Source organism: Rhyacophila brunnea, unplaced genomic scaffold (assembly GCF_057557595.1).
Source record: "Rhyacophila brunnea isolate RB1 unplaced genomic scaffold, BYU_Rbru_1.0 scaffold_24, whole genome shotgun sequence".
Taxonomy (NCBI): domain Eukaryota; kingdom Metazoa; phylum Arthropoda; class Insecta; order Trichoptera; family Rhyacophilidae; genus Rhyacophila; species Rhyacophila brunnea.
This window is the reverse complement of record NW_028232904.1, coordinates 4,746,747-4,769,950: the sequence shown is the minus strand read 5'-3', so window position 1 is coordinate 4,769,950 and position 23,204 is coordinate 4,746,747. Positions and strand designations below refer to the sequence as shown.

Below are 23,204 nucleotides of genomic sequence, written 5' to 3'. Positions count from 1 at the left end.
ATACATAATTCCTTCTTAAACACGTTTCAGTCTACCTACCCTTGAATAAAGTAAAATATTGATACACTAAAACTCCTAAATTTAATAATATATCCTTAGAAACACCTAACATTATAATATTTTAAATACAAGATTATGTTATGGTCGCAACATGAAGTCGAGATATTTTATCCACACAATTATTAGGACACTTGTCCGCATGATATATTATTTAAAATGTCTCACTGTTGTTACCCATTTATCACCATCGACACTATAACCCAGTGATGGCGAACCGATGATCTGTGTCAAATTTACCGCGTCCAGAAAATTGTACGTATACGTATGCAGTTCGCAGTATTACACTTCGCCGTGAAATATTATATATATGGCCGTATATTAAAGACCGTCCAACCGGGAAGCCAGCGGCAAACAAATTTTGAAAATAGTCGATATACTGGATTATTTGTTAGGTTAGGTGAGGTTTTCATTATTGAATTCATGAATTTTGTCAAAATCGGCTATGAAAATTGAATTAACGTTCATATTGAATCTAATAAAATTGGAGACCGTATAGTTTACGGTCATCTATTTCCGATAGAAAGCTCACGGCGAACTGTGCTAGGGTGAAATGTTTTACGTACAATTTACATGTAACTCAAATTTACATGGAATTGGGATGTTGCCTACACAATGACAAATGAAGAACGTTACGGGTCTCGAATTTAATCCACCAATCAACAAAATACATTTATCACACTTGAAAGAGTTCCGTTGTATAGGCCACGTCTCAAGGATGAAAAACCCCAAATACCCAACCAAAAAAAAGGCTTTTCTTCAACAGGCCAAAAGTAAGGAGGGACGGGAAATCTAGACTGCTGTATTTGGACTGTGTTGAAAAAGACATGGCATCCCGGAGGTTAAGGCCCTTGAGGAAGCTGCGGCAGTGAAAAGTGGAGACATGTCCTCCACATTGAGTTATAGTAGTGGCAAGAGGTGGAGGTAGGCTGTTAAGATTCGATATAAATAGTGCACACTAAACTTTGTCAGTCATACTTATTTGTTTTCATTGAACTACGAATACAATTTACAGTTTGGTAATGATTAGTTTTTAAAATTCAATTAAACCTCGCCTAAACTAAACCATAATAGTTTAGGTATGCTATGGACGATCTGACAAAAATAGTGCACGCTTTTTCAGTCATATTTATTTGTTTTCGTTGAATTCAGAATACATCTTACAGATGGTGTCTGTTAGTTTTATTTTAAATTCATCAGCCACGCCTAAACCAAACCATAATAGATAAGACGAATATTATTTGATTATTATCTATTATGGTTTGGAGTACACAGGGTTTAATTAAATTTTAAAAACTAAACAACACTATCTGCAATTTGTAGTCTTAGTTCAATGAAAACAAATACGTATAAGTGACAAAGTACACTGTGCACTATTTATGTTGGATCTTAACAACTTAGCTCCACCCTCCGCCACTGGGTTGTAGTGTCGATTATGATAGTCGGATAGCCTCTACTTCACGATGGATGTAGCTCTACATGCACCGTGTCGAAGCAGAAATGTGACATTATTGGAATCAAACGCTGGTCTGCGGAGACCAGCATTATAAAATACATCGACAGCGCATTGCCGACTTCACATAGAAAATAAATAACATTGAATCTTATAAGTAAACAGCCGATATACGAATATTAAAAATTTGATCAAAGTCAACATTCAACAATCATATTATGTAACGCGTAAAACGTTTAGATTTAGTCCAGTTAATGGTTTTATCATTTCTGCGATACTGCTTCACTGGTTAAAGCAGGGACTGTTCCAGCATGATCCTCTCGAAGCCGAGAGGGGCGGGGTACAGGAAGTTTTCCAAAATGAGATCCAAGATGGCGCCATCGTCGACTGAAACAAAAGACCCATTCGATAAATATTCTTGTAATAAACTAGAAGTGAGTTAGAAATACTGTCACCAGTTTGAGTACTCAAGTCTCATATACCTCCCATACTCGGTACGTGTGGCCCAATAAACTTGTTTCAAGAAACTTATTTGTAGTTCGAGCGCATTCGATGAGATCATCGTCGCGACTCGCTAGTAGCTAGTTGGTACTGTTGGTAGACTTTCAATACTATTGACATTCTTATGTATGAACAATAGGTTATAAATTTTGTGTAATTGGCAACACATTCCCTCAGGAGTGACAGTACAGGCTTGTTATGACAGCTCAAAACATGTTCAAAATAAAAAATAAATCATTGTTATTCATTTTATGTTAACAAGAATATTATGACCTAACATAAAAACAACTCATAAATTTTAAATGTGTTTAAAATATTATAATAAATGGGACATTTCGAAAAGCCCGAGCTCAGTGTATTTTTAGCGATTCTATTAAAGCCGATATTTCAAAGCCAATATTTCAAATACCAGTAAGTATTTTGGAACAAGTTTCGATACCAAGTATCTTTTTATACTGGTAGTAAGTATACTTAGTCTTCAAAACCGACCCGTTTTCCCACCTCTATAATAAACCATTTCTTTTATTCAATGATTAATTCACAATATTTTGAGAATGTAACATTCCATATATTGAACATACATAACTTGAAAACATCTAGACAACCCACTAGAAAAAATCATATTTGAAAAAAGTTAGCAAGTTCAAGTAGACGTTATAATTAAAATATTTGACGAGAGCCGGGCGTCGGTTAGTAATTAAGGTAATTAATATTCCTTGATTTAATACACAAAAAGCGATAGTCAATAATAACGCAATTTGATAAGCATTTCATGTGGGACCTACTGGTTTAAATTGTCATAATTAGATAGGAGGCTTGTAGCATAATTGTTTAATGCACAGTTGGCGCGATACCAGTGGTTATACGGGTTCAAATTCCAACGAGAATCGTATTTTTTTTCAAATATGATATTTTCTAGTGGGTATAATATATCTGCGGTGTTTTGAAGTTATGTATGTTAAATATTCTTGTATTCGGTTTTAAACATCACACCGCACCGACGCATGACAATTTATTATTCTAGATATTAACGGGTTCTATGCCTTCGGTGAGTTTTCTCGCTCTATGAGGCCGTGATCGACAGGCCACACATACAAATTTCGCGAGTTATCTCGTCCGATTTCAAACTCAAATTACTAGTCACTGTCGATTGATTTGCATAATCTACTCTAAACTTTGTCAGTCATACTTACTTGTTTTCATTGAGCTAAGAATACACTTTGCAGATGGTGCTAATTAGTTTTTATTAAATTCAATTAAACCCTGCCTAAGCCAAACCATAATAGTTGAGTTTATACTATTTGTACACACTTTTTCAGTCATAATATTACGTTGAGGATGGTGTTGGATAGACTTTTTAAATTCATTTAGCCCTGGCTAAGCCAAACCATAATCGATAAAAAATATTCTTCTATCTATAAAATATCTAAAATTATGAATGGTTTAATGGCATAATTTTGGATATTTTATAGATAAATGAATATTTTTTGACTATTATCTACTATGGTCTGGATTAGGCAGGTTCAATTTAATTTTAAAAACTAACAAAAACTATTTACACAATGTCAATGAAAACAAATATATTTGACTGACAGAGTTTAATTTGCAATATATGTGTCGGATCTTAATAGCCTACCTCCACCCTACGCCACCGACATATGAGGCGTCTAATTCCAAAAAGCGATAAGTTGAAAAAAAATACGCACGTATTCTTTGTATAATTTTACACAATATGTATTGATCTATAAATTCCAAAACGCGACATAACCCTACGAAAAAAAATATTTTAAGTCTCGATTTATTACAAAAAGCGCCAAGTCCGTGTTTCATATTATTTAAAGCTTGGTTGATTTCGCGCGTTAGGATAAGGGAACGTTCAATATTGAAAAGGGTGTCTCCCATGCTGTAGCATCTGGTAAACTCATGACAGTGCCACGGAAATATGTCCTTTATGCGGAGTAAATTAAAAAGTGAGGTACAAATAGCGCTACGTCCAATTTTATGTTGCCTATATTTATTACATTTCAAAGTTTATCGGCTGAAACAAATTGCCATTTGGTTTTAATTTAGACATACAATACAACGGAAAAAATAATCTCACGTTAAAACAAATAATTGAAGCTTGAAACATAAAAACGTTGTTTCCCGAAAATATTGAATTGTGGACTTGTCGCTTTTTGTAACTAGACGCCTCATATATTGTATATATTATGTCCATGCCCCTGATGCGGATTACGTATACTTGCTTCGATGCTGGAGTCGCTAGCTTCTTTAATTGTAAGTATGCAAAACTCACCATAGAGCGCAGGAAAAACCGTTCCCTTAATACTGGATATAGGAATCTCCATATTTCTGCCGTTGAGAAAGAAATTCAGTTCAATGTGGTCGAAAGCCACACCAATGGTATCACCTTCGCAGGGGGCGGTCCGCGGGTTCTCCACCTGCAAAAAAATTAAATATTATCTATTTCGGATATCCACCCCATGGTGGCCTGGTCGGTATCAAGCTGTGAGTCGAGAGATCGATTCCGCGGCTGGATTATGTGTTATATTTAGTGAAATGTCTTAAGGGTGGACGTGCTCAGCGTGGGTCAAAATGGAGCTTTTTTTCTATTTTCAAAGCATGATCCTGGACATACCTTAAACATTGTAGATAATCTATTTATATAATTTTGAAGCCTTATTATCCGTTATATTTATTTTAAACATTTGATGACTGCATAAAGTATTTTTATTACATAAAATAGTATTCTTTTAAACCTCTCGCTCTAATGTTTTAGAATATAGTCATATTTCAGTACATAAATGTGCAGTGGTGTTAAGATTTTTTACGTTTATTAATTTTTAAACGCATTTATAAAACCATCAGTATAATTTATAGCGACATTATTATAGTGAAATATTTGCGATAAAAAATTATATTGATAATCTCTGTGATCCCAAATTTGACAAGAATTAGGCATTTTATTATTCAAAAAATGGGCAAGATTTACACATTTGAAGATAATTCTAAAGATACTGATTATAAGCTATGCCTTTGACCATTCAAGTGTCATAAACATCCTACGAATAATGTTTGCTTTATAATAATTATTGACCTAAGAATAAGGTAGTGTTTTTTTGAAAAACGCCATTTCTTTTGGCATTCCCCAGTGGTTAAGCTACAACATACGGCATAACATAAGTAGGGAGTAAAATGATGTTAACGCGCGTGTTTGTACATGTACCGTTTAAAAAAAAAATTCGGTTAGGTTCGGCACATGATAGTAATTAAGTTTTTATGCCTTTTTGATCATTTTACAGCTAAAACAGATAGTAAATAATGATGAAACCTTATTATACTTATTTATGTTGCCAGAATAAGTATTTTCATTTTACCAACTGTACGGTAACCGAAGGTGACATCACCGGAACGGACAGAATTTATTAGCATCGTAAAGGGAACGGTTAATCAGTGGACATATATGCTCCATCTCTGAAGAACAAGGTGTATTTAACATCTTCGGTCTGAATGATTACAGTTTAATGCCTGTCTCACTTCTGTCCCCCGAGGCCTAAATAATTTTAACATCTAATTTACGCCAGTCGAATAATTGAAATGAAGGATCATTAGCTTGCCCCAATTATTGTCATATGTAACTAGTAACTACCAACCTGACTTGTGATGGTGTGATTGCTCGGAGAAGGCGGTGATCCGTTCCCGAGAAGATCGGCAGTCATCAGGTTGGCGGGGGAAGTCGGTCTGTCGGTCGACAGTCGATAGAGCTCGATGTTGTTGTGTCTGACGGTACCGTCACTGTTCAGGCACCATGATTCTTTATCCATTCCGCCTGTAATGCAATATTTCTTGTATGTCATTAAATCTAGAAACAGACTATTATCATGTCACGTGAGCACACATGAGTTTGCGGTAAATTAGCGCCACAGGCAAAAAGTATGCAATGTTATGCAATTTTCTGTAAATTTACACATTTTTGAGTCACGTGATTTCACATACTTTTGATTTTAGTGGTTTGTAAGGGGGCTATGAATGACCGTGTCTGAAAATTTGTACGTATGTAGTTGGCCGTATCACACTTCACCGTGGGGTGTCGTATTGGAAATAGATAGCCGTATAGTATAAATTGAGATGAAATTAGTGTCTAAATAAAATAACCACCAGAATACAAGGAAAGGACAGAAGAATATAGGGTACTGTTCGGTTATACAGAATACAGTGGAAAACGCATTTTTAAAATAGCCGATAAACTGGATTATTTGTTAGTTTAACCTAACCTAACCTAACCCAACCTAAACTAACCCAAACTAACAAATAATTCAGTATATAGGGTATTTTCAAAATGCGTTTTCCGCTGTATTCCGTATAACCGAACAGTACCGAATATAGGTATGTAACTTCGTGGCAATTAGATAGGACATGTATAGCTTAGTAGTCAGCGCACATAGGCGTGAATCCGAGGGGACACAGATTCGAATCCCGTTGGGTGTTTATGTTATTCGACCATGTCAGATCCTAATTAGACCATATGGACCTCCACAGAGTGGATGTTTGTATTAACAGATTTTTGTTTTTACGAGAAATGGATATCAGCCACTTGCTCAACCTATGAGGTCCATACTCTGACTCATACACAAATTGAAAAACAATATGTGTACTTGGCAAACCCAGGATTCGAACCTTGGACCTACGACGCTATAGGCCGACGCACTGTTGGGTGTTTAGTGGTTATATATTTCTCAGAAGTGTTTTCAAATTATGTATGTTAGATTATTTATATGTCAATAATCCGTTCAGAAATGCGAAATCTAAGTTTCACTGTATATACGTTTTAGAGGTTAATGATAATTGCCACTGTATATGTTGGACTTGGCGTGGAGAATTGGCGGGCAGTGGAGGAATGATCAGGTATGGAGGTTCCCAATTTAAAGAATGGGCACAGCCCCGCTTGTTTATTTACATGCAACGGCGATAATTTGAATAATTTTTATGAATGACTCAAAAGCTGTGTCATAATGGATCACCATCATTGTTACCGTGTCAAAGGAAATTAAGCAAATCTTCATTCAAGGCACATCCCGACAAAACAATGGAGCTTCTGAAAACACAACGATACTAATAATATTCTAAGCAACAGTTGTGCAACACTTTTGTAAGAATACAAATTGTTTTAAATAATATATACAATATTATTACAATTGAAAATGAAATTTCAACGGATGTGAACATTGTAAATGCATTTTTTTAATATGAGCTTATTTTAAGTTAACATATTTAACAATCCCGTATCCGTGGGGTAACCTCAGTGGCAATAGGTTCTTAAATCATAGAAATCTTATTTATTTTTATGTATACAAACGTCTGACTTTAGCTATTTGTAAAATATAATACTTTGATTTCTCTCTCTTCTTGGTCGTGCACTCATGGCTGAGGATTGTGACCACATTTAAATTTCGCCATCCTTTGAGCGACCAAGACTTTCCATCCTTCTCGATCTTCCGCTTCTCTCAGGGCAGAATGGATGGTGCCCCCAGTCAGCTCTTTCACTTGGTCGCTCCATCGCGCAGACGCTCTTCCTCTGCTTCGCCTTCCCTGGAGGCTACCCAAAACTACCAGTCTCTCCAGGTTGTCCGGTCCGCGCCTGACAATATGTCCAAAAAACTGCAGAATTCTTCTCAGACATATCGTCGAGAGCCGTTCCTTTATCTTCAGTCTCTGGACGATTGACTGGTTCGTCCTGTGCTCCGTCCAAGAAATGCGAAGCATTCGGCGCCAACACATCTCAACGGCATCAATTACCATCCGTTCTCTTGCCTTCAGGGTCCACGACTCAACTCCGTATAGAAATATCGAGAACACTAATGTTTGCACAAGCATCATTTTTGTGGCAATCGAAATTCCCCGATCCTTCCATATAGTGGTAAGGCGTGCCATCGCATTTTTTGCAATCTGCGTGCGCCTTCTTATTTCCGCTTCGCATCCGCCCTTTCCACTGATGGACGATCCAAGATATACAAACTCGTCGACTGTTTCGAGGTTTTGGAGTGTACTTGGTGTTGGTAGAAGGTTGGCCTAATCAACAACCATTAACTTGGTCTTATTCCTATTAATAAGGAGGCCGTATTTGCGACTCTGTGAGTTTTCTTTCATCAGCAGCGATTAGTGTGGTATCTAATTTTTGATTTGATTTCTAATTGATTTAAATTTTGTATTCTTCCATTTGAGTTACTTCACGACCCGGGTTTCGGCTTTCGCCTTTTGCCTCACCAATGGCAACTACACACCATTGGCAAAGGGTGGAGGTAGGTTGTTAAGATTCGACATAACTAGTACAAAATAAACTTTGTCAGTCATTCTTATTTGTTTTCATTGAACTAATAATACAATGAGTAAATTGTGTAGGTTAGTTTTTAAAAGTCAATTAAACCCTGTGTAAACCAAGTCATAATCGATAATAGTCAAAAACGATGCATCCATCTATAAAATAGCTAAAACTCATTAAATCAAACATAATTTTAGATATTTCATAGATAGAAGAATATTTTTTATTTATTGTGGTTTGGTTGATCCAGGGCTTAATGAATTTTAACCACCATTTGACACCATCTGTAAAATGTATCCATAATTCAACGATGACTGAAAAAGTGTGCACTATTTTTGGCGGATTGACAATAACATACCAAAACTATTATGGTTTGGTTTTGGCAGGGTTTAATGGATTTTTAAAAACTAACCAACAGTGTCTGCACTTTGTAGTCTTAGTTCAATGAAAACAAATATGTATGATTGAGAAAGTTTAGTGAGCAGTATTTCTGTTGGACCTAAAGAGCCTACCTCCAGCCTTCGCCACTGCTACACACTGACAATCAAGATACTTTACTTAGTAGGTAATAAGGTGTTTACCTTCTTTTATTTTATATATATACAATAATTAATATTATTCCTTGTCAGTGTGCATTTGATCACTTTCTTTCAATACACCAAAGTACAGAATATTAATTTAACTATGACTACTAATTCACCCTTTAAGCGTTGGGTTATAATATTGTGAGTACCAGATTCGAATCATGGATCTGGCAAATACATTGTTTTTCAACGTATGTTTGGAGTCAGAGTATGGACCCAATAGGTTAAGCACGTGGCTCTATTTCCCGTAAAAACAAAAATCTTTCAATACAAACTTCCACTCTGTGGAGGCCTATATAATGTTCTTCTTAGGATCGGACATGAAATGATTTGCGCTAATTTAATCATTAGCCATAGTAATATTTTTTCAGCCTCATTTTTACAAATTTTTTCTTAGCTCGTATTCTTATTTGTTCGGTGGTTCGTTGTCCAGTGGTTCTTTGTCCGGTACAAATCTTGCAATCGATTTCCCGACTAGCTAGACATTTGAAACTTTTAGAATATATCAGAACACGATGCCAATGCATTTTTTTAATACTTTTAGCCATCTTTAAGTAGAATTGAATTCATTTTCAGTTAATTCTGTTTCGTATGAAAAGTTATTTCGACACCATTATTGGTTGCTAGGGGTCTGGGGTCCTAGCAACTAAATTATTAATATATACGTGCGTTACTATGGAAATCAATATGGCATGTCAAGATGACATTTCAGTATTATTTCTATTAAGTACAAATTTTTTTGATCGTTGAAGCTAGTCAAGTCAAGTTTATATGATTCAACAGAATATTTAAAAACGTTGTATATTTTATCTTGTAATTATTATATATTTAGGCACTATTTACTAGAAAAATCTTTGACTGAAACATATGCTCAGTCGTTCGCTTAATTTAAATGACTCTCAATATTTTTGGGCGAGCACCAAACATTACGGATTCGTTTTCATTAAATTTGCATTGCCGAGATAAGCAGACATGCACTTTTGACGGTACATTGTTTTTACGGCTTAATTATATTCGTGAAAAAATGACGCAGAGAGGTTGACACTCAGCCTCGACCCTATTGTGTTTAAAAGCCAGCGTTTCTCAAACTTTATTCATGGGGTACCTATCCTTGATTATATCGATTAATTTTTAATCAACAGACATAATTTCTACAGGTTCACAGATTCCTTTACCTCTTCAGCAACCGTCAAATGTCGGAGGAATTTAGTTATGACCATATTCACTTTTAGACCCATTTGGCTCACGATGACCGAGCGGATCAAGCGTTGGCCTATAACATCATGGATCCACGGTTTGAATCCTGGGTGTGGCAAATACAAACGTTGTTTTTCAATTTCTGTTACAGTTTCGAAATATGAGAATGTTTAGTATGTACTAACCCACGATGGCCGAGCAGCTTATAATATCGTAGGTTCAAATTCTCGGCCTGAGAAATACAAATATTATTTTTCAATTTGTGTTACGTCAGAGTATGGACCTAATAAGTTAAGCTAGTGGCTAACATCCACTCTTCATAAAAACAAATATCTGTCAATACAAACCTCAACTCTGTGGAGGCCCGTATGATCTTAATATAATCGGACATGGTCAAAAGAAGAAGAAATTTCGGTACTGTTCGGTTATGAGGAATACAGCAGGAAACACATTTTGAAAATAGCTGATATACTGGATTATTTGTTAGGTTAACCTAACCAAACCTAACCTAACCCAACCTAACCTAAACTAACAAATAATCCAGTATATAGGGTATTTTCAAAATGTGTTTTCCGCTGTATTCCTCATAACCGAACTGTACCGAAATTTCTTATGATACTACTTGCGTAACTTAGTGGTAAGAGCCTTCACCTAGCAAGTGAAAGATGTGTGTTTAATTCGACTACGTCCAAGATTTTTTAAATTGATGTTTCTAAAGCTTTTACAAGTTACGATACGACAGTGACGAAGGGTAGAGATAGGCTGTTAAGATCCGTCATAAATAGTGCACACTAAACTTTGTCAGTCAAACGTATTTGTTTTCATTGAATTAAGACTACAATGTATATAGTTTTCAAAATTAATTAAACCCTGCCTAATCTAAGCCGTAATGGATATTTTATATTGATTATGGTTTGGTTTAGGCAGGGCTAAGGGCTAAAAACTAATGAACATCATCCTCTGTAACATGTGTTCTTAATTCAACAAAATCAAATAAGTATGACTGAAGAAGTGTGAATAACTATTTATATTGGATCGCCCATAGCATACCTAAACTATTATGGTTTGGTTAGGCATGGTTTAATCAAATTTAAAAAAATAACCAGCACCATCTGCAAATTGTATTCCTAGTTCAATGAAACCAAATAAGTATGACTAACAAAGTTTAGTGTGCACTATTTATGTTGAATCTTAACATCTCCGCCACTGTAGTACACAGTTACATGTAAATTGTACGTATTACAATTCACCGTAGCACAGTTCGCCGTGGGCTTTCTTATTGGAAAGAGTTGACTTTATACAATAGCACCGAGATGAAAAAGTTATGCGATCTGTATTTCTAATTTAATTACATACCCATTTTCTACTGTCTTTCGGTAGTTTTTATTACGTATTTTAGGTATAAGTCGGTTTACAGGACGCCAGGCGGGAACCGTGCCAATTTCCATAGCCGATTTTGACAAAGTTGATGAATTCAAGAATAAAATCCTAACCTAACCTAACAAATAATCCAGTATATCGGCTATTTTCAAAATTTGTTTGTCGCTGGCTCCCTGTAAACCGACAAGAAGACTCAGAAATAATAAATAACGGGTAAGGTCAAACAGGCAATCGATGTTGAGTAAAATGGTTTCTGGCTCTCTTTTTAACTGGCTTCCTGTAAACTGACAAGAACCACGTTTTATTTAGACATGAATTTTATCTGAGTACTATACGACCCAAAGAGGTTGGACGGTCTTTAATATATGACCATATATTTCCAATACAACATTTCACAGTGAAGTGTAATATGGCGAACTGCATATGTACAAATTTACGGACACGGTAGAACACAGGCACTGCAAGAGGTTTGTTAGCCACCAATAGCTCAGATCTTTTTCAGGGTAACCGAGTTTGACAACCGCTGTTTGAACGAATGCAGTTTGGTCACACATTAAGTCGTCATCACGGCTCCTTTAAAGTCTAAGAATAAATTTGTTTTACAAATTTTAATACGGAGAGGCATTATTGTATGCCAAATCTGATGTATTCCAAATACTTATTGAGAACTCATCCAGTGTTGTCTGAATTGGTTCAAAGTGACACTTCTTTATTGAGATAGGTGTATGTATATTTATGTCACTGTAAAAACCCCAAACCATTAATTCAGTATCTGTCGATTAAGGCCATCCTCCCACAGCGCAACTGAAATCTGACGGAACTGGTTTGTGAAGGAACTCATAAACTGGCCAATGTGATGCTTCGCACACGGCGCTACTGAAACTCACTTGAAATAATAATCACATAACCTCGTCAATCTGGACCATAAGCTGTTTTGTACAGAAACTGACAACACGCACGTTGCTGCATTTACTCGAATACAATTAGGTTATTTCAATTTTCCGATTAATATTTAATAAATAATGTTTTCGAGCGAGTCAAGTTACGCGAGTTAAGTTACTTGTGTTACGCAGTGCTACCAATTTTGGTAAGAAAATATGATTTTTTACCGAATCTATTGATGTTGGTACCACTGTTTTACGGCGACTGGAAACTTGAGAGACCGCGCGACTAGCATGTCGTGTCTTTTGAAGCTGAGAGATCCCAGTCTCGCCGTCAGCGAGCCGCCATTGAAATACATTAGCTAGATACTGGTTGGAATTTTAGTTTCAGTTCTGTCGGACTTCAGTTGCTCCGTGGTAGGAGGGCCTAAGTGTGGTTAGTTCTTGCCAGTGGCGAAGGGTGGAGGTAAGCTTTTAAGATCTGATATAAATAGTGCACTCTAAACTTTTTCAGTCATACGTTTTTCATTGAAGTTGTGTCGACATATTTTTCACCATTCATTAAACAGCCGCGGCTAAAAAGGCTAATAACGATTCGTGAAATTCCATGCTTCGGTCTCTAATACCCCGTTTACACATACATTAATTTGCTGCTGACAGACAGACAGACAAACATATCGCACCGTGAGTGTAAAACCAACGCATTTGCAAATTTTTCAATTTCGAGATTAAATGCAAAACAACTGCAAAAGTCGTAAACCTGATAATATAAAAGTGAAGTAACTGAAAGAACATGCAATATAATGTAGATATAAACCAAATATTATGTTTTTTTTTAGAAACTCTATTTCTCCTAACAAAACGAAGACTTCAAAGCCTAATATATCCAAAATATGTCTTTTGCAGATACCTTGGTTTTACACTCACGGTGTGATATATTATCGTGCAAGTTGCAAGATTACATGCATGGATCAAAAAAGTTTATTGCTTGTGCGATATCTGCGCCTGCGCAATAGATTAAGAAGCCATCGATGGACTGAAACCGTATGCGGTTTCGATTCTACTAGTACTAAACTTATAATTTTTGTTCATGAAAATATATTTTCACTAAAGTTGTAAGTGTAAGTGTATGGGATAAACGGATACGATCAGATGCTTATAATATATTTTGTGAAAATATATTTCCATGAACAGAAAAGATAAGCTTATTATGGCACACGGTTCGAAACCACATACGGTTTCAGTCCATGGATGACCTATAATATTATGAGAACCTGTGAAAATGCTGTCAAATAGTACCACACAACGACAATAACACGTCTCGCTTACGCTTGAAGAATGTATTTGGTGAAACAGTCAGTACTTTTACATGTAAACAGTTATTATTGCAATAGTTCAATTTACCCACTATTGGTGCCAGTAAATAGTTTAAGTTACGTAGTAAACGTTTTATCTCCGCATAGACAATGCAACAGTTACGCGTAACCGTTATAGCAATAACTCAAAAAGACATTGAAGTAGACCTCCATGATATTCATGACAGGAAAAGATGCCATTTATTATTTGGTACAGTTCAGTCTTGAATAACAAATCAATATACGTGAAATAAGTGAAGTTCATTGTATTATATTATTTGAAACGGTTTAGCACTGTCCTATTTGTCAATTTATTTTATCAACAACGCCAAGGCAAGGCCACTAAAAATGGCTAACCGTCTTGTATTAAATTTATTTTTTCACGGCTAAACTTTTTTGTATTGCGAATAAATTATTCGCAAGGAAACACATCTGAGAGACTGCAAACTTTTAGTTTTACCTTTTACCTATCGGCTTAATAATCCACAACCCTGTAAATCAGCGATTCCTAACCAGTGTTCCGCGGGATTGCTAAAAAAGTACAACTTGAAATCTTTTCTGTAATAGCATGTAAAATAAATCGGTTATCATCTACATGAAGACAGCCCAGACCGTGAGATTCAGGTCTGAGATGGCAAGAAGCACTTTTGAAAAATTCTCTTCTTTTTACTATCGAGACATGGCTCCAAACGTGTCCGGAAATTCAGACGTATACAGTTCGCCGTACCATACTTCACCGTGAAATGTTGTATCGGAAATACATGACCATATATTAAAGATCGTCTAACTTCTTTGGGTCGTATAGTACTGACATAAAATTCATGTCTAAATAAAACACGATTCTTGTCAGTTTACAGGAAGCAGCCAGTTAAGACGATATTTCAGTGAAACAGCAAATAATTTTCAACTAGAAGCGCGACGAAATTTTGGACTCGCTGGCAGTCGGAGAGCGAACGTCGAGGTGTGAATACGTTAATTTGTTCCGTGATGGCGACTTGGGTATTAATTCTTAAATCGTGTAAAGATGACTAAAAACGTTACCCATTTACTTGAAAAAGAAAACATGTCAATGAATATATTATTATTGTTACTAATAGAATGGACGCGTGTTCGATTTATATGACAAATTATATTTCATTCGGCATGCGTCATTTGCACCTGCGACCCACAATCCGCGCATCGCCTAGCCACGATCTTTTTAGACCATGCCTCAACTGAGGTATAGCCTTAAGAAGGAAGCCAGAAACCGTTTTACTCAACATCGGTTGCCTGTTTGACCTTACCCGTTATTTATTATTTCTGAGTTCCCTGGTTAAATACAACATATTGTGACTGATGTATTACCGTGCCTTTATCAAATGCAGTGCATCTGCAAAGAATCTCAGATTAGATGAAGAAATAATATCATCTAGCATTGAACTGGTTACGACATCTGTCTGTTTACAATGGACACGGTGTCTTATTGTGATCATTAATATTCGACGAGCGTACCGAACATCGGGTGCATGTTGAACTGGCCGTGACTTTCTTTGCATGTCATTAACCAACTACTCGAACGGCATACGAAAGTAAAAGTTGACTCGGTAAACACCACAAATATAGTTTTAGGATTAAACAAACTCACTCTACATCAGTGTTTCCTAACAAGGTTTCGAGAGAATTCGTTAAAATTTGACGTTTTAATCTTGATTTTTTATGGATAAAACTCGTTTTGTGGTTATCTGTTACCTTAGTTCTATAGGGTATTACCTAGGGCAGCGGTTTCCAACCTGGGAGGCGCGCCTCCCAGGGGAGGCGCGATCTATTGCCAGGGGAGGCGCCAAATTTTTTTAATAAATTAATTTTTATACCATAATATCTACAAATAAAATATTTGGAGCGGAGAAATTTAAAAATGGCGCTTTTGCAAACGCTCTGTTTTGGTAATGCACAAAACGACCGCTGGTTGCATGAAAACAATAACCTCAAATTTAAATGTCACTCGTAGCTAAAGTGTCAACTGAAGCGTGTAGGCAGGGTGTGATATTGTTTTTTTAAATTGTTTTTGACGTGATTTCTTTAATATAATATAACAATAATACATGTCTTCACTTTTAAATGATTTCTACGCCAGATATATTGAAGCAAACAAAAATCTATTTCCTGAGTTCTTGGTTAGTTTGCTAATGCATTTTTCATATTATTTTATTAATAGTAAAAAAGTCGCCTGCGGCGCTGCTTTGTTTCAGGGCTATTAAATATTTTAAATATATGGGTGAAAGATCCTGGCCTGTGGGCCCTATTCAGTATGTGGAGCCCATGATAGAATCCATTAATTTTTGTCAATGAACGATGATCAATTTGGTTGACTTCTATTAAAATTGATTGTGGTAATAAACAAGCTCATTCGTCGCATGAAAAAAAAATTAATTAAAAAATGAATTTAATATAAGTAAGTAGTAAAAACTTGTGTGTTAAAAAAGTGTCTGTATTATTTAATGAAATAAAGGGGGGGAGGCGCCAAGATTAGATTTTTTTTTAAAGGGAGGCGTAGTAACATAAAGGTTGGAGACCACTGACCTAGGGGGAAGTCATGTGTGTGAATTCTCTTCAGGTCCTGGTATTTTGGTGTGTTGAGAGAGACATTTCATGAATTGATATCACGTTATAACAGGCAAAGGTATAAAATTAAAACACAAAACTTAGTTCGATAACTCTGCGCAGAGTTCGGTTTATTTACGGTTATACAAACATTATCATTATGGGTATATTATAAAGATTAGATAATTAAACGTAAGGGGCGAGTGATGGTTTTGCGTGGCACTGTCACTGAGAGGTTGATTAATTTTTGGTATAACACTGGGCCGCACTACTCACTTCGTTTTTATTTCGATCTCGCATGGTAGGGGTTGCACAATTATTTATTATGTGAAATAATTTTTCGATTTACAGAAGCGCAGAGATTTTACCACTTGGTCTGGCTAGGGGTAGAATTACCCTCCCTGTTCGGGGGCGACTTTTCAACTGATTTTAAAATATCTAAATCTCCAAAAGGTGAAGGGTACTAATTACAAGCGGAAGGTGCAGGGGTAGACTTTGGGCATGTACATCAACAACGTAACGGTATATTTTTGTCATCTCTGCAGAGCGACTTTGGTTTCACAGGCGATAGCTTCACCGGCAGGTATGTTTTGTTCCACACTTCGAGGGTGCATTTATTTACTTTTGTAATAATGTGTCTTTGCAGGCAGGGCATGTAAACTTGCGGGGTTAAACATTGCGACTTTTGGATTAGATTTTTGATATTGAATTCGAGACATTTTTATGGGGAAGGGTATATTTGGTATTAAAGGAAACAAATCAAAATAAGATAATGTCGTTTGAAAATCTTGCACAAATTTTCATTTTAATGTTAAATTAGCCTTGATTTTTTAAAATAAATAATGTGTTTATTTTTTATTTAGTTCAAATAAACTTGGCAATATTCAATGAAATTTTACCGTATAACCAATAATTTACCCAGACATTCCCGTTTATAATTAAATTAATGATTCATCCTAGAAAGGGATTTATTAGATTTTATAATCCGATGAAGAAATTTGATTTTTTATTGAATTATATAGAAAAGACCTTTCTACCTAGAATGGCATTATTAACTCATTTAGCGCTGACAATGCATTGCCATTAGATGGCCAATAGATACTATTAGCATGATAATTAAATGTGGTAATTAATTACTAATTAACTGGTCAGCAATGAATGTGTTATCTCAAAACCTTTGAGGGTCAAGCTATCCCCCATTCCTCAATAGTAAAGTTTCCTAAAGAAGAAAATTTTGAGCACATAGGTAAGATAAAATAAATGAATTGACATAACTCACCGTGTACCCTATCGAGATCTGTATTTCTGGTAGCCAGGCCAAGTGCCCAAACACCTCCCTGCTGCAGCTTGACTTCGAAGTACGACTTGGACTGCACCAGCGGAGCATTGCCTAGGGCACATCCAGAACCGCACACACGCTGCCCGCCTTTTACTATCACTACTTCGTGACCTGGTGAAAAAATACGGAAACAGCAAGGTCAATTAATATTTAAGGACAGCTGACGTAGTCATACTTAAATGCCTAAGTGTTCTTAAGCGTTGCCTACAGAGCAGGCTGGTTTCAGGCCTGGAAAATCGTGCTGTGGACAAATTCTAAATCTAACACAGCATATCGAAGACGGATATGAACGAAAAGAAATAACTGGCGTAGTATTCATCGACCTTACCGCTGCATATGACACGGTAAATCATAAAAAGTTATTGAGAAAACTTTATGAACTTACCGGCGATCTCAACTTAACGACGCTCATAGGGACATTTCTGCAAAATAGACTTTTTTCGTAACATTACATGGTAAAAATAGCCGATGGCGATCCCAAAAAAACGGCCTGCCTCAAGGAAGTGTGCTGGCTCCAGCCCTATATAATATTTATACAAACGACCAGCCAACACCATCGAGTACAAGGCAGTTTATTTACGCGGATGATACGGCCGTAGCGGCTCAAGGCAAGACTTTCGAAGATGTTGAAAATGAACTATCCGTCACACTGGAGAAACTCTCAGTGTACTACGAGAGCAATCACCTCAAACCGAACCCACGGAAAACACAAGTATGTGCATTTCATCTTCGGAACAAAGAGGCCAAAAGAGAACTACGTGTTACGTGGAGAGGCGATAAACTCGACCAATGCCCAACTCCGAGATACCAGGGTGTACTCCTGGACCGCACACTGACGTTCAAGCAAACACTGCATTACTACAAAACTCAAAGTGTGCGCGAGGAACAATATCATAAAGAAACTAACCGGGTCATCTTGGGTAGCGCAACTACATACCCTGCGCACGTCTGCCTTAAGCCTATGCTTCTCAGCCGCAGAATATGCGGCACCAGTATGGAGCGCATCTGTGCATGCCAAACATGTGGATGTATCAATCAACGAGACAGGTCGAATCATATCGGGATGCCTGCGACCGACTCTTGTTGATAAAATATACCCCATCATAGGCATAGCTCCTCCCGATATACGAAGAGAAGTAGCGGCGAATGTCGAAAGAAGGAAGCAGACGCATGATCCCAGACACCCACTCCATGGACATTAAGCAGAGACCTCAAGGCTCAAGTCCAGAAAAAGCTTCCTTAAAAGGACAACGGAAGTGGATTGCCTCCCAGAAGAGAGTCATATCCAGAAATGGAAAGAAAGACTCTGCAATCCTTGGATAGAGCCAACAGAGGAACCCTCGCCGGGACACGAACTTCCCTTCGATGTCTAGAAGGCACTGAACAGACTAAGAGTCGGTGTCACAAGGTGCAAGACAAACGTCAAGAAGTGGGGTGTCTTAACCGGCGAGGATGTCTCATGCGAGTGTGGGGAGGTGCAGGATGCGAAGCATATGTTGGTTTGCCCTCGAATTGGGATTGAGTGTGTTGAGGAGGACCTGTTGAAGGCCAATGACAGGGCAGTCTCCGCTGCAAGGTTTTGGAAAGGAGCGGTGTGATCCTGGACACGATAAGTAAGTAAGCGTCGCCTAAACCTTAGGCAAATGGAGTCAGTTGCAACACCTATTTACATCATTTTGAAAAAAGTTGGACTGAGTGGGATTCGAACCCACGTCTTCATGATTCATTCAAATTCATTTAGTATACATATCAGTGGCGACGGGTGGGGGCAGGCTATTAAGATTCGACATAAGTAGTGCACACTAAACTTTGTCAGTCACACTTATTTGTTTTCATTTAACTAAGAATACAATTTGCAGATGGTGCTGGTTAGTTTTTAAAATCAAATTAAACCCTGCTAAACCATAATAGTTGAGGTACACTATGGGCGATCTGACAAAAATAATGCCCACTTTTAGTCAAACTTGTTTGATTTCATTGAATTATTATTAGTCATACTTATTACAGATAGTGTAGGTAAGTATTTGTTTGTAGTCTTGTCTAGTTAGTCATTGTAGTCTTATAGTGCCTATACACGTGCATGGATCTACTGGCCCCAATAGTGTGTATTTTAAACTATCGGATAATAACAGTTTGCACATAAAAGTGCTGATTGTCTTGCCCAATGACATTAATATGGACGAAGCATCTGGAAAAAAAAATGACAGTCACTTTTTTGTCGGGTCTGCCGAATGGCATAATCTGTTCTAACGCCATTACAATAAAGGTGATATTGCTATAAATTCCCGATACTTTTTGTCGGGTCTGCCGAATGGTTTTGTTCGAACGGGTTCGCTCAAATGAACATTGACACTAGAAACACTGTTCTAACGCCATTACAATAAAGGTGACATTGCTATGAATTCCCGATGCGTAATAACGCATAATGGAAATTGCGTGACGTCTACCTATACATGTGCGAATGTCGCTATGCGCGAATTTACTTGCTAGCTACTGTACTGAGTGCGTTCTCCATTAACAATGTCATCGGTCTCGCCAATCTCATTCTTCAAATAAGCGAAATGCGAAGATGTCATTGTTGTGAAAATTGGTAAATGTCAAAAGTGTTTTGCGCGGTAGTTAGTTTTTTTCTGGCAGGTTCGCCACTATCGTTCTACCGAACAGGCGCGGATATCTCACAAGTTCCTATTGACGCGAGAAAATTCAGATGCTTCTGAACTTTTTTGATCCATGCATGCAATCTTGCAACTTGCACAATAATACGTGTTTAGGTGTGCATTTTCTTGTTATGGCTGCGATAATACGTACTGTCACCAGTAATACCGTGCACGGGGTATTAGTTATAGTTCAATGAAAACAAATATGTTTGACTGACAATATTTAGTGTGCATTATTTTTTATGTCAGATCATAACAGCCTACCTTCACCTTTCGTCACTGATATGATGTCATCAATTGCCGAACACTTGATAGACACAGGCCACAAATTTGACTATGTTGTGAGTTGACCAAGATATTGGATTGGAAAAAAGGATATTTTTCACGCTTTGTGACATTGGCTATCAAAATTTACATGATCCCTGACAATCTTATAATGTTATGTCAGTCATTTAGTTGCTAAGTCGCTCTGGAAGTTTTTTTGAGTTTCGAGTAAATCACGAAAACTGTTTTGTGCATTTTCGATGTTGTTGTAGTGGTGACGTTTGCATATTAAGAAGGACAATGGGCTATGACTAAAAACGCTTCTAACACTTTCAGCAAAATCCAATATCATATCTCGTATGACTGGTCATCGCAACAGATATAGTACGTTGTCACCCCACTTTTTCCCTAAGAAACCATAGATACCTTGAAAACACCTCAGATATATCGCACCGTGAGTGTAAAACCAAGGCAACTGCAAATTTTTCAATTTCGAGATTAAATGCAAAACAACTGCAAAAGTCGTGAACTTGATAATTTAAAAGTGAAGTAACTGAAAGAACATGCAATATAATGTAGATATAAACCAAATATTATGGTTTTTTTTTAGAAACTCTATTTCTCCTAACAAAACGAAGACTTCAAACCCTAATATATCCAAAATATGTCTTTTGCAGATGCCTTGGTTTTACACTCACGGTGCGATATACCCACTAGAAAAAATCACAGTTGAACAAAATACGGCACCTGAAAGGATTTGAACCCACTGGTATCACGCCAATATGCTTTAACCAAATAAGCTACTGATCTTCTACTTAATTAGGATGATTCAAACTAGTAGGTCCTACATGAACTGCTTGTCTTAATAAACCATTTCATTATTCATTATAGATGTGGGAATGTAACGTTCCAATAGAACATACATACGCAATTTGATGAGCATTTCATGTAAGACCTACTAGTTTAAATTATCGTAATTAAGTAGGAGGCCTGTAGTTTAATTGGTTGAAGCATATACCAGTGGATATACGGGTACAAATCCCATCAGGCATTATATTTTTTTCAAATGTGATTTTTCTAATGGGTTTCTGAGGTGTTATGTAGGTATGTTCAATATATGGAATTTTACATTCTCAAATCTTGTGAATTACTCGTTGAATATAAGAAATGGTTTACTAAAAAAACCAGTTTGATTTTTTACATGGAATGTAGAAACAGACATATTTTCAACGGATAAGTGGAATAAGTATTACACATTGTTTTATTTCAATTAATACAATGTCTTTTTACCAAGAATTTACAGTTAACACCATTATTAAAGAAGTTAATAACCCAGTCTAGGAATCTGCAACATCTCATAATATTCGTCTCTGTTCTGGCAGAACACACTAACTGGAGAATACTAGTTTTGAGTAATTTGACTTTGAAGTTGTTAAAATGTTTGAAATGGTCTATCATGTGAGTTTATTAAGTAATCGTAAAAAGGATGACTTTAAAATAAAGACTGTTTATTTATTAAGAAGGTTTCCAGACGGTAAAGTTTGAAATAACGAACATTTTGGTATAACTAACTCAATATGTAATTTTTTAGAATTAGTGTCTTCTGCCAGAACAGTGACGAATTCTTGTTATTGAATGTTAAAACTTTATAAAATCTGTTATTATATTGGTGTTTGGAATAATATACGCACTGTACAATGAAATAACGTCTTTTACGTTTGCTATTCCGTGTCACACTGTCATTTGTCCAATTATGTCTCTAAATGGTCATATTATTCATGAAAATACGCAAAAATATAAGCTTAATTTTACATATGTTACGAAGTGAAATTTGAACTGAAGTTCATAAGAAAGCCATTTAGAAACTAGACTGTCACAAGCATTAATAAATATACATATTTAAAGTGTAATTGAGTGCTCCATATTGGTTTAACTACAGTGCAAAGGTGATATTTCCTATCGTGTATTTACCCATATGCGAAGTGTCCAATTGAATCGGGTTTTCTTTAGGTCTGACAGGAACACTAGGCGTAAGATTAAATCCATTTAGACATCCTCTCAAACAGCAAAACATCGTGATCGTTGTTAATTTATTGCAGCCCTAACCTAATTGAAATACTATTGTCAGAATGTTAAAATTTGCATTTATTTTCGATTTTGACAGATCATTTTGTGTCAATTTCAGTCTGATGTTCGGCGTTCAAATTACAACGTTGCCATTAAGCTAAGCTCGAAAAAAACTTTCGGTGATGCCATACAAATAAGCGTTAATAACCAAGTAACCAGCTGTAAAGTGAGGGTATACTTAAAACACAGAATAATATTTTCGTGATTGAACTATTTCGAAGCAGACTATTTTAATAGTTAGGATTAACCTGAGGCAATAAAAATATACAGTTACAATTTATAGTACAATATTAGGTACTAAATATTATTTTGTAAAATAGACCGAACGGTACTAAGTATACAATAAGCTCACTTCTCATTGGCCACCATATCTCCTGAAGAGGATGGATAATATAATTATTACGGCGTTACTATCGTTCAAATCCACAATAAAATAGTTGAATAGCACCTTTTCAACTAAATAATAATAAATAAGCCATATTATTTATGTATTTACATATTTTCCTTTTT

General features: G+C 36.3%; 1 protein-coding gene across 1 annotated transcript; it reads right to left on the bottom strand.

The window, feature by feature from the left end:
* Positions 1–643: 643 nt before the first annotated feature.
* On the bottom strand, positions 644–22,765 carry LOC147068913 (SPRY domain-containing protein 7). The gene is made up of 5 exons (XM_085951276.1): positions 22,539–22,765; positions 17,587–17,757; positions 5,665–5,840; positions 4,308–4,452; positions 644–1,897 (listed from the first exon to the last, which is right to left on the bottom strand). Exons 1-5 carry the CDS (start codon positions 22,639–22,641, stop codon positions 1,800–1,802), a joined length of 693 nt encoding a protein of 230 aa, XP_085807402.1. The 5' UTR covers positions 22,642–22,765; the 3' UTR covers positions 644–1,799.
* Positions 22,766–23,204: the final 439 nt, after the last annotated feature.